Raw genomic sequence first — 13,112 nt, forward strand, 5'->3', positions numbered from 1 at the left:
TTCCTGCCAGAGTAATCTGAAAGCACAGCTCTGATTATCTCACTCCTCTACTAAAAACCTTAAATGGCTTCCAATGGTATGCTGAATAAAATCCAGACTTCTTCACTTGGCATTCACACTCTGTGTTCTGACCCCAATCTGTCTTTCTAGCTTTCACTCTCACTGTGCTCCACTCCAATGGGCTAATCTCCAGTTTTCCTCTATACCTTATTTGTACATAGCTGTTTGCATATTGTCTCTTCTGTTTGACTATAGAGATTTTTTTTTTAGCTTTTTTTGTATCCCTAGCACTTTTCTCAGTTCCTAGAACATGTTTTTATTGTTTAGTCATATCCCACTCTTGGGGATCCCATGTGGGGTTTTCTTGACAAAGATACTAGAGTGGTTTGCCATTTCCAGCCCATTTTTCAGATGAGAAAATTGAAGCAAACAGGGTTAAGTGACTTGCCCAGGGTCACACAACTAATATGTTTCTGAGGCTGGATTTGAACTCAAGGAAAATGAGTCTTCCTGACTCAGGCCTAACACTATGCATTATGACACCACCTAGCTACCCCACTAGGAAGTACTTAATAAATGCTTGTTGACTCCAAGTAACCTATATTCCAGGCAAAGCTAACAACACACTGTTGCTCCAAATGCTCTACATTTTCCCATCTCTGTGGTTTTATTCATTGCCTTAAAGCCCTTTTTGCTTCTAGCTATTGGAAGCTATGTCCTCATTCTTTTTCTTTTTTGCTTTTTGGTGGGGGGAAGGTAGGGCAATTGGAGTTAAGTGACTTGCCCAAGGTCACACGACTGTCTTTTTTGTGTTACGTGTCTGAGGCTTGATTTGAACTCAGGTCCTCCTGACTCCAGGGTTGGTGCTCTATTCACTGTGCCACCTAGCCACCCCTATCTCCTCATTCTTGAGGGGCCAGTTCTGATGATGCCTCTTCCTTAAGCACTTTCCAAGTTCCTCAGTTGGATGTGATTTCTCACTCCTTTGCCCTCCCATGGCATTCAGTGCCTCTCATATCCTTTCCCTCATCTTGTTTGAAGGCCACTAAGCCTATGGATGAGCACAGAGAGATGTGAAGGATACTTGGAAGAAGAGCAAAGCTGAAGGAGGAACAGAGGGAGACACAGGGTATGGGTGAGGGATGGAGACGGAGAACAGCCCTCTGTCAAATGCGTAAATGCTCTTGGAAAGAGCCAACATATTTACCCTGCTGGTGAGAGGGGAGAAGGGGGAGAAGCAGATAAGATGTGAACAGAATAATAACTGACTATATAGGACTTCAGTTTGCAGATCTCTCATTTGACTGGGGACTCCATTCTACGTGTGAGGAGATGGAAACAAAGCTGGGTGAAGTAACTTGTTAGTGGTCATGCCGCTGATAAGCACTGGAATTGGGCTGGGTGAGAGAGACGGACGGGTGAAGGCCCAAGTCACAGGCCTGTGCAGCTGACAGGTAGAATGGTTGTGCTGTCAGCAGAAATAACAGAAATCATGGCGAGAGCAAGTTCTGGGAGAAGATGCTCCCTTTTGTTTTGGGAATGTTGAGTTTGGGGTAACGGTGCTACGTCCAAGTGGTGCTACCTGTGACTCGCCGATGCCAACCCCAGCTCTCTGTCCTCTAGAGGGCTGACACTGTTTCAGTTGGCAGCTTCTTCCAGGCTCTTGACATGAGTGGGGTGTGGGAGAAAGAGCAGTGGCCGTGGTGGTAGGAGACCCAAGCCTGGCTGCTACCCTTAGCCCCCGAGCCGCTGTGGGTCCTTGAATGAGTCATGTAAAGGAGCTAGGCCAAAGTCTCCTCACAAGAAGAAGCATGGTGCTCTGTGTCAGGCACTGGGCTAAATGCTGGGAATATAAAGAAAGGTAGAGACAGCTCCTGACCTCAAGGAGCCTACAGTCTAACGTGGGAGATAACATGGACACAGCTATGTATTACACACCCCTGTGTGTATACGTGCACACACGTGCACACACATGTATGTTGCACTATATATACACTTATGCCACACACACATGTACACACATATATGTATGTTGCACTGTATATATACATTTATGCCATATATACACACATGTACACATATATAAATAAAAATTTAGAGGTAATCTTAGGGGGAAAACACTAACATTAAGGGGGAGTAGGAAAGGTGAGATTTTAGCCGGGACTTGAGGGAAACCTGGAGGTGGAGACAAGGAGAGCATTCCAAAGATAGCACATAGTCAGTGAAAATGCACAGATTATTCCATTAAAGGAACGGCAATGGTAGACTATGCACAAATTTTGGAATTAAAAAACACACCTTGTTGGATTTGTATAATGCAGCCTCTGCTGATTTTCGATCACAGGAACCAGCATACCATGGTCTGCAGTGAACTTCGGCTTCCTGTAAAACCAAGAGCACATTAGAAACATTAATGCAAAAGAGAGACTGGAGAGACCCCAGTCTTTTAGGTGCACAAGAAGAGTCCAAGGGCAGACTGCAGGACTGACACATCCCTCAGTTCATATCCTCACTCTGCTGCTAATTATTTTTATGTGACCTTGGAAAAGTCTCTCAACCTCTCTGGACCTGGAAACTGCTCAGTTTCTACACCTGTAAAATAAGGGAGTTGGAGTAGAAGACCTCTCTAGATTTATGACCCTAGTAACCTAGAAACTCTGTGTGTGTGTGTGTGTGTGTGTGTGTGTGTGTGTTTAGATTACAAGACAGAAATAGAGAATTTATGGAAGGAAAAAAAAAGGTATACCAGATGATGGTGTTGAACCCTTCCTCACCCTGTGAGAAACCCAAGGAAAGGAAAGGACATTCTTCCTGTTTGTTAGAGAAATGGGAATCACCAGTTACCACCTTTGGGACCTCAAAGGTACCCACAGTCAGCTGCAAAAGGACACATCCACCATTGGGTTTATCTCCCTCAATGGCTTCATTTATCGCCTCTATGCAATCAGCTTCCAAATCTCTAGATTTCCCACATCTCTGCCTAGAGTTTCCTTCCTGTATTTCCAGATGCTTGTTGGGTTCGCACCATCTAGATTTCCCACCTTGACCTCAAACTCAACATACCTCAGACTGAACCCTCTCTCTAAATGTGCTCCTCTCCATAACTATATTTCTTTTTTAAGAAAAAAATTAATTTATTTTTAGTTTTCAACATTCACTTCCATAAGTTTTAAATTTTCTCTACCTCCCTCCCCAAGATGGTGTGCAATTGGATATAGGCTCTACCTCTACATTCTTATTAAACATATTTTCACATTAGTTATGTTGTATAGAAGAATTAGAATGAATGGGAGGAAGCATGAGAAAGAAAAAAACAAAACAGAGCAGATAAGTATGCTTTGATCTGCATTCAGGCTCCATATTTCCATGACTATATTTCTGCTGATGGCATGATCATTCTCCCTGCCTGTTACCTAGACTTAGAACCTTGGGCTCAACTTTGACTCCTCCTCGAACCTCGCCCCTCTCCTCTCCCAGTATCATCAAGTCCTAAGTCTATTTTGATAATAGTTCTCATCTCCCTCCTTTTCTCCCTTTCCTGTTGCAATTGCCTTAGTTCAGGCCATCCTCTCGTGCCCATACTACTGTAATCATCTCCTAGCTGGGCTTTCTGTGCTTCCATCTTCCTTTCCTATTGCTGCCCCAAGGGAGCCTCTCACACGGCACTGTGCAGAGAAAAGGCCCCTGGGCCTGGAATCAGGATACCGGAGATGGAAGAGTCATTCTATCACTGTGTTACCTAAGGCAACCTGATGCAGTCTTTTTTTTTTTTTTAATTTTTTGAGAGGGGAAGGTAGGGCAATTGGGGTTAAGTGACTTGCCCAAGGTCACATGGCTACTTTCTTGGTGTGTGTTAAGTGTCTGAAGCTGGATTTGAACTCAGGTCCTCTTGACTCCAGGGCTGGTGCTCTATTCACTGTGCCACCTAGTTTTAGGTGCCCCAACCTGAGGCAGTCCTAATCACCTCATCTGTAAAACTAGGTCCATGATGCTTGCACTGCCTACCTTGCAAAGTCATTGTTGGGAAAATTCTTTGTAACCCTTAAGGGTTTTTTTTTTTAATTGACAGAAGTCATTATTGGTAGGAGTAACAACAGAATACACTTTGATCACATCATTCCTCTACCCAAAAATCTTTATTTTCTTCTTTTTTTAACATTGCTTTGAATAAAACATAACCTTTTATTTCTGTGTTTGAGGTTGTGACAAGCTGGCTTCTCAAATCACATATTCATACTTTGTTCAGTTATTCAGTCGTGTTTGACTCTTTATGACCCCATGGACCATGCTGTCTATGGGGTTCTCTTGGCAAAGATTCTGGAGTGGTTTGTCCTTTCCTTCTCCAGTGGATTAAGGCAAACAGAAGTCAAGTGACTTGGCCAAGGTAACACAGCTAGTGAGTGCCTGAGGCTGGATGTGAATTCAGGTCTTCCTGATTCCAGCATGCACTCCCTGTAGTTAAACTAGACCTCTCCCTTTCCCCCTCTTTCATCCTGCTTTCTCTGCTCCCCATACCTTAGCTTTGCTACCTGTTGAAGTCTTTCTTTCAAGGCCTCACTCACTTGTGACCTCTTCTATGGAGCTTTCCAGGGAGAGTCTTCCCAGATTTTGAGCAATGCTTTGGATCTCTTCTGTGCACTTATCTCTTCTTTCCACTGTCAAGTTGTGCGTGTATGTGCGTGCGTGCACATTGACACATGTGTACATAACACACAATTTATATGCACACATACCCATACAGGCATGTTGTGTTGTGTGTGTGTCTATTTTTGTTTTCACCCCTAGTGAAATGTAAGCTTCTTGAAGGCAGGGATTGTTTTGTTTGTATATTTGCATAGCACGGTGTCTGGCACATGGTATTTGATTAATGCTTCCTGATGATTTTATTCCCATACAACAGTTATTGTGTGTGTGTGTGTTTTGTCCTCATTAGATTGCAAGCTGCATTGTATCTATCTTCACATCCCTAGTGACTTGCATCTACCAGGTGCTTGGTAAATGTTTGTTAAATTGAATTAAGTTGGAAGAGTTTCTTAAGTACCCACACAGAAAACTTCATTCGAGTTCTACCTAGAAGATTCTCTCTCATCCGTTGCTGTGTTCCTCCACCAGATGACGAGTTGATACTTAGAGGAATAATTTCATACCTGATCTGACAGACAGGAATTGGCTGGAAAGTTGGGTAATGGAATATCCATACTGGGACTTAACACCTCTGGAGGCTCTAGAAAGGATTCGAGAAGAGTCAAAAAGAGAAATATAAGACTTAGTCCCTGCCCTCAAGGAGCTTACAGTCTGGCTGGGAGATTGGGCAGAAACATGACAAACAATGACAGAACTATATAAAAGATTATGTAAGGGAAGATGTACAGGTGAGAAGTTCAAGAGGTGTTTGAAGGAGGCAGAAGCCAGTTGGTATCTGAGTGGTCAGAGAGGGCTTCATGGAGGAGGCAAGATTTGTAGGAACTGAGGAGGTAAATGGGACGGATTGGACATTCTAGTCTATGAGAGAAGTACAAGCAGAGAGAGGCAGGGATTAGCCTGACTTGAGTCACAATACTGTCACCTCATGAAGTCTGCTCAGTTTTAGAACTGAAAAGTTATTTGGAAGAAATGGAAAAGGTTGAAAAAAGAAATGGTTGGTTCTAAAAAAGAAAAACCAAGCCTAAACATTGTCATTGGTGTCCCCCAGTCTCAACCAGGATTTGAATAGACTTTGAAACATGACCATAAAATTTAGGTCAATTCATCCTAATGTGCACTGGCACCATCATGATTTCTCTCCCACTGTATGTGGAGAATGGTGTCCTCAATGACAAAGACAGGGAGACAAATGAACAAAGCCAGTCTTCCAATTGTGGGAAGGCCTCAAAGGACATATGGTGGTCTAGGACCATATGAGTGAGATTAGGGTCAGGCTCTTTGGATAGGTTCCTATACATTTGCATCTTAGAGAATCTCAGAGCTGGGGATGGACTCACTAAACACCTACTCTAAAATCATGCCTGAAAAAGAATTTCTGTTATAACATAACAATGGTCATACAGATATTGGCTTGAAGACTTCCAATTAGGTCTTCTTTTAAGAAAGTTTTCCTTATATCAAGCCTAACTTTGCCTCTTGATAATTTTTACCTAGTGCTGTTAGTTCTTTCCCCTGGGGCCAAAAAGAACTAATTCATTTCTCTAGATTCCTAACCTATTAAAATATGACATATTATAGAATTCCTTTAAAAGTTAAAATTAGGTGATCACCGAATTTGACTTAAAGGTCTTCAAACTTTTAGTAGAAGTTGCAGCAGATTTGGAATGACCTCAAATCTTTGCCTCTATCTTTTACATAAGGGTAATATAAGTTTAAATATCTTTCACAAATTCAACAATGACCAAAAGGTTTTTATTTATAATTTAATTATAAAACCTAGGATTTAGTGAAAAATACATTTAGCTAGCATGATTCCCAGACCCATTAAAATCCCTCTCCACCTCTGCCCCCCTCCTATCTTAGTATAACGTAAGAGATAACTTTTATTATAAGCAGTCCTTGGTGTAATGGCTAGACAGCTGTACTCAGAGGGAGGAGTCCTAGTGTCTATGCCACTAACCCAATATGTGACCTTGGATAAGTTATCAGACTCTTCTTCCTTCCCCTCAACTTTCTTCATTTCTAGGATGCAAGGAGCAAGGGAAGGAGTGCTGGACAAAACACTTTTGGAGTTTCCTTATATCTCTAACCACCTATATTTTTGTCCTTTCAGTGCTCATATAATACTCTGCAGTATAATATTCCTTTTTATCCATAATGAAGTATCAGGTTGTTCACACAAAGGATGAGGTAAATTAAAGATCTGACATTTACACACTAGGGAACTTAAGTTGGTTTGTTTAATACTAGACCCATCATTTCCTCTACCGATGCAGACCAGAACCCTCCCTATAAGAGAAGCTGGGGCATTGAGGTCACACCACTGGTATATGGGTCCTGACCCCACATCTTCTTGACTCCAAGGCTAGCTGTCTGACCACTACATATACCTCCTCTGCATCTCAGAACCTTTGCTGTGCCTCAATATTGCAAGGACCTCTGATTCTGTCACAGAGCATATTCCCTGTCCTTCTATGACTTGAGAGATTTAGAACATGACCGTTCAAGGGTCGTTGTGCCCCAACATATATTGTCCTGGAGTCAACTTTGTGATAATCTTTATTGAGTTTATCTAGACTGGTCCTCTTATGATGGGCATAAGTTGAAAAACAATGTTCAAAATTGTCCCAGTATGGTAGAACCTGCTAAAAGCTTTCACTTTATTACCATAGAGAACTCAAGGTTATCTTCATGGCCAGATTAGGATTTGAGGGAGGAACCTGAGCTCACTAGCTTCAATACTGTTTGGTTGTTTGGTTGCTTATATTTATCGAATTAACCAGAAAACAAATGACCAAATCTCTCAATTCTGTATGATATTATTGTAAATAAAACTACCTTTAATTTTATCATCAATAGCTCATTGCACTTACTTGGTGGAGGTACAGGTTTCTGTTGGACTGGTCTGAAATAAAAGAGTAGAGATTCAGTTAAGAATGAAATGGAGAGTGAATCGACCTATTTTTTCTTCTTTGAATAACAAAGATGTAACTCTAAAGAACATAAATGCAGACAGAGGCAGTAATCAATAAACATGTCTGGAGTATAAGCTATGTGACCTTAGGGAAGTTACTTAGACCTTCTGAACCTCAGTTTCTTCATCCATAAAATGAAGGGGTTGGACTAGATGATCTTTAAGCTGTGTTCTGGTTAACTATTCTATGGTTCTCTGAAATTCCCTGGTGATTCTAAATTGTCAGCAGGATCATGATTGCTCCACAGGAGGACTCCCTTGATTCTAGAGGCTTAGCAGGAAGGACTTTTCCAACATGGTGTTTAAAAAGACTCTGAAATGGTTAATCTAACATCATAGCTCCACAACTATGGACCTATTCTAAATGGAGGCACCATTGGGCCTACTTTAATAAATCAAGTGAGTCATGTCTAACTAGCAACATAAATAAGCAAATAATTACCATGCTAAAGTCCCTATAAACAATTTATTAAATTGATGTGGGTTAATTAAATTAAATTAATTAATTAAACTTTCTGGGTACAATTCAACTCTACTTCTTTCATACCCTGAGCAAGTCTTTTAACCTCTATAGGAGTCAGAATTAATCACTTCTAAAGTTCTTTTCCTCTTCTACATATTATAATCCCAAGTACTTAAACAAAGGAGATAAGGCAAAATGTTTGGTAACCATAAAATTCTGTCAATTAAAAATGATCTTTATTACTTTTATCATTTTTAATGCTCTCTGCAATCTTGTTTACAAAATTAATTTGTTGTGTAAACCTTTTTTTTCTTCATAGAGAGTTTAAAGGTAAGTTTTCATCTAGCCCAAGTAGGATCATCATAAATTCCCCTGTGGACCTTGTAGAACTCTTCGTTTTTCAAGATGGAAGCATCTTAAACAAGTGGAGCAAGCGCAAGCTCTGGAATGAGAAGATCTGGGTTCAAATTCTGTTTCTGATGCTTTCTACCTTTGTGACCTTGGAGAAGTCACTTAACTTCCCTGGGACTCAGTTTACTCATCTATAAAATGAATAGATTAAATGAGATGACCTCTTTCAGCTCTATAGCTACAACGTCTCTGGGGCCAAACTTATTCTGTTGTATTGTGTATTATTGATGTACACTTCTCTTAGTCATCTGTTAGACTGTAGATGATGGAAGTGACTGTCCCTGAGGGCAGGAACCATGTTGTCTTCTCTCAACTTCGTATCTGCTTTCCCAGGATGTAGCACAGTGCTCTCTCTTTCTCTCTCTGTGTGCTGGGTGCTAAATAAATATTTGCTAAATGAATGAAATCCAGGAAATTATCACTTTCCCCTGCCCCAGCCTGCTGCCTGCAGCCTCCATCCCTTCCTGGCCTATTATTAGAACTCCATAGAATCTTTCTTCCTATCCTTCTCTTAACACTGAGGATTTTTGTCTTAGCTCCTTCCCTTCCAAGGCACTGCTAAGAAGACATCCCTGTGAGAATCAGGAGAGCCATGTCTACATCCCAGCTCTGCTACTCATGATCTGTCAAGACCTGTAATAGTTTTTGCAGTAATCCCGGTATGAGGTTACAAGAGCATACTACTACCTAGGGTGGTGACCATGGGAATGGAAAGGGGAATCATATATGGAAGCTATTTTGAGGGAAGAATCCACTTGGTTTGGTGACTGACTAGAAAAGGAGAAAGAAGGCAGATGGGCTTTCTTTGAAGGTGGCTTCATGAGTCAAAGAAGACAAACCCTGGTCCCGAGACCCCAGAATCTGGGAGAATGATTCCACTACCATTGTCAGAAACATGAATTTTAGGAAAGAGAGCCTATCTAAAGAAAGAAATGAGTTTGGTATCAGGGATTGTGGCTTTTTGGAGTTTAATTGGCCCAAATTCTAATCTTTCCACCATTTGTTTTGGCTTTGTAGAAACACTCATATAAAAATTATAACACCTTAGACTTAGAGCTGGGACCTAAAAGGCCATCAAATTCCATCCACTCTTTTTTACAGATGAGGAAACTGAGGCTCATGGAAGTTAAGTGACAAGCCTAATGTCTTGTGGGTGGTAAGCAGAATAATGGATTTGGACCCAAGTTCTCTGACTCCAAACCCAATGCTCTTCTCTTTACCACACCGTAATGGTTGAACCTTTTTCATTGGTAGATTGCCCTGAAAGCTGAAGCAATTACCTCAATAATACAAGAATCAAACAAACCCACTTTCTATGTTATCTGGATAAATCTGGGTAAAAGTTGTGGTGTTATGGTCTCTAGCCTTCGTTTTCTTTGTTACTCAGTCCCATGAATATAAGGCTAGTGATATAATTTTCATAGAAGGCTCACAATCTTGATGCAGTGGCTAAATGTTGGAATTTTAGTTTGGGTCCAACACATTCACTGGGTGATCAGACACCTCCTTATTTGCTGGAAAATGCCTATTAGCTCAAAGTCAGCCCCAGCTGTGACAAGGAAGCTACCCTGGGCCCTCCAGCTTCACTGCAGATACCACTTACTTATACTAAAAATAATTTCTTATAAAGAATTCTGTAATGTGACAAGAAGGGATCACAAGGAACAATATAATTCTTACTTGTTGACTGTGGGAAATGTTGATGGGTGTGGGAGGTCCAGCTTCGGGCCAGGTGCTCGGCCTCGGTGACGTTCAGCAGGTATAGGTTTTTCTGCATGGGGAAAGTTCACAGTACAGGGTTATAAGGAAATGTAATTTTCTTTGCGAAATAAAAAAAAAAAAACCCAGGGGGAAGAACTGATCTACCATCTGCTTTTGCCTGCTCTTAGTCTCACTATGCTGTGCATCTGTCTGTCCTATCTGAGCTCTCCAAGTCCATGGGGACTTGGACAATGATGCCTCCCATCCGTTGGCTCAGGCTCCCTGTCATCTCCTTGTATGGATTATGCTCAGAGTCTTCTGTAGCTAGAGAATTGGAATCCCTGCCTGGATGGTGTAATCCTGCCTGCCCCACTGTGACCTTCTCAACAGCAGGGCATGTACTGCCTCATGGAGCAGAAATGAGGACCTTTCTGTTTCCCTAATTCTCCCTTAGCAAAAGTCCCTAAAATGCTAGATTCAGTGCAGCACTTTTTCACATGGAGGACTGTGTGGAAGTTCCAGTGAGGGTGAATTCAGTTCAATATAAGAAAAAACTCTTTAACAATGGAACTGTCCAAAAGTGGACTGAGGGGACAGCTTAGGTCTCAGATCAGCTACTCACCTTGTTTGGGCAAATCCCTGAACCCTTCTGGGTCTCAGTCTAACCATCAGTAAAAAGGGCAGAGGGTATGAAGGTAGGATTGGACTATATGGTCTCTGAGCTCCCTTCTCTGGTTTCTGCTGTTTCTAGGGGTATCCAAGCAGTGGCTGGGGGTGTTAGAGAAGAGCTTTCCATTTCATAGGCTCATAGATTTGGAGCTGAAAGGGACCTCAGAGGCCAATTAGCCCAACCCCTGCCTCCAATTGTACAGATGAGAATCAGAGATGTTAAGTGCCCATGGTCACACAGCAAGGAAGTGACGGCAGAATTACAGTCTGAACTCAGGGCTTCTGACTATAAGGTCAGTGCCCTTTCCACTATGCTCCTACGCCTTCAGGTAGAGGCCAAACGAGACAACCTTTTAAGATCCCTTCCACTTCTGAGGCTCAGTGAATCCATTGCTCCTCCTATCTTGGCGCTGTATTGATCCTGGTATTTTAAAGATACACATGAGTGAGCTCCAGAGGGAAGATCGTAGTTGAGGCCTCATGTAGGCTCCAGGCTGCTCCTGTGTTTTTTGCTTAGGAAGTTGGAAAGGAAATAAGTGAAGAATCAAATCTAAAACCATTGAAAGACAGGCAGGGAAAAGGAGAACTAGGGAGAGAAATACACAGAAATAGTGTGATCAAAAAAAGATACAGATAAAAAGGAGAAAACTAAGAGGTAGCTGGTGAGAAACATGCACAGAGACAGGAAAAAGGGGTCTATACATGAGCTATGGCCTAGAGTTAGAAAGTGCCCATTTGCTAATATGAAATTCAGAGAACTTTTTTTGGGTCATAGCAAGGGAAGTATAAAGTTAGCTGTGGCTTGTGGCAAACAATAAATAAAACAGTGGAAGTGAAGGAAGGTTAGACATGTGAGATAGGCTTTGAAAGCAATTCAGGGGCTCATAATCTTTGTGTCATGGACCCCTCTGGCAGTCTGGTGAAGCCACGGGACTGTTCTTAGAATAATATTTTTAAATAATCGAAGGAAATGCTAACTTTCAGTTAGAAGTTAGTGAAAATAAAGATGTGATTTTTTTTCCATTCAAGTTCATGGACCCCCTTAATAAATGCATGGACCCCAGATTATGAATCCTTCTCTAAATTCTTGGAAAAGCAAAAGAACAAGTATTATTTGAACTCAGATTTGTTTATTCAGCTCACTTCAAATCCTAGTTTTGAATAAGTAATTCTTCACTTTTGAATAGGCCTTATCTGATTATTTCAACTCCCCTGGGCCTCAGTTTCCCATCTGTAAAAAGCAGCATTTAGACCTGAGGACCACTGAGGCTCCCTCCTGCTCTGTCTTCGTTTGCAAATCAGCATGACTCTCTGCAAGGGGGCAGATTATGCTTAAGAGTTGGGATGTAGTCATGGCACCTCATGATGAGAAGGGTTTGTGGTTACAATCTAGCTACTCATTGCTGTTTGCAGAAGGTACTTTAGTTTGGTTTAAGAAATGAATACCCTGTTTACAATAATTACTTACAAAGTAATTTCCAAAGTGCTCCTTCCCAACTTTCTCCCCACCAAACAAAACAAGCAAAAAAAAAAAAAGCTTTATATATATTTACCTTCATGACTACTCAAGGTGTTCGGTGGAGGGAGACATGGGGCCTGAAAAAACAAAATAAGGTCATACAACTTGACATAATTTGCAAATAAACAGTTTACAATGCAGTGAGAAATACAGGCAATGTTAATAAAATAGACATTTTAATAGAGTATTTAATTCTTATTAATTAATTTTATTAATTATTTAATTTTTATTATGTAAATAAATATTTAATTAGAATAATACTAATTAATTAATATTAATACATTTAATAGAGTATTCCTCCCTGTGTATACTGACATACAATCAGTCTTGTGCAAAAAGACTATTTTTAAGATTGCAATAATATTCACCAAGTTTACTAACTATGCATACATGGTTAGTTATTTTATATATTTTTATATATATATATAATACCAACTAGCATAAATTTAAAATTAGAATACAGCTTTTCAGTGGCAAGAACAATGTCTTTATGACAATTTATATACTGCTCTGCACTTAAGGGTTGGGGAGGGCTGTGACACCTCAAAACAATGGATGCTGCTAATTATTGTAATTGGTCTAGCCTAGGCATTCCCAGCTGATAGGCTGGGGTCCTGTGGGAGGAGTGGTTATGTCACAAATCCATACATAGGCAAAGACCGTTTCTGTCTGGTGAATTAATAATAATACTTCCTAATATTTATATAGCATGATAAGGTTTGCAAACCACT

The 13,112-nt window shown here is 40.8% G+C and overlaps 1 protein-coding gene across 1 annotated transcript in view; it reads right to left on the reverse strand.

Moving 5' to 3' along the window:
* BLNK (B cell linker) overlaps nucleotides 1–13,112 on the reverse strand; it is a 111,302-nt gene that overhangs the window by 9,057 nt on the left and 89,133 nt on the right. Inside the window, exons 13-17 of the mRNA XM_069067106.1 lie at nucleotides 12,416–12,458; nucleotides 10,173–10,263; nucleotides 7,518–7,549; nucleotides 5,148–5,224; nucleotides 2,299–2,382 (exon numbers count right to left, since the gene is read on the reverse strand). Coding sequence (XP_068923207.1) covers nucleotides 2,299–2,382; nucleotides 5,148–5,224; nucleotides 7,518–7,549; nucleotides 10,173–10,263; nucleotides 12,416–12,458 — 327 coding nt within the window. The remainder of the gene's footprint in view (nucleotides 1–2,298; nucleotides 2,383–5,147; nucleotides 5,225–7,517; nucleotides 7,550–10,172; nucleotides 10,264–12,415; nucleotides 12,459–13,112) is intronic.

The sequence above is a fragment of the Petaurus breviceps genome, unplaced genomic scaffold (assembly GCF_028583685.1).
Source record: "Petaurus breviceps papuanus isolate PSGF00001 unplaced genomic scaffold, PetGlider_PUasm1.0 90740, whole genome shotgun sequence".
Taxonomy (NCBI): Eukaryota; Metazoa; Chordata; class Mammalia; order Diprotodontia; family Petauridae; genus Petaurus; species Petaurus breviceps.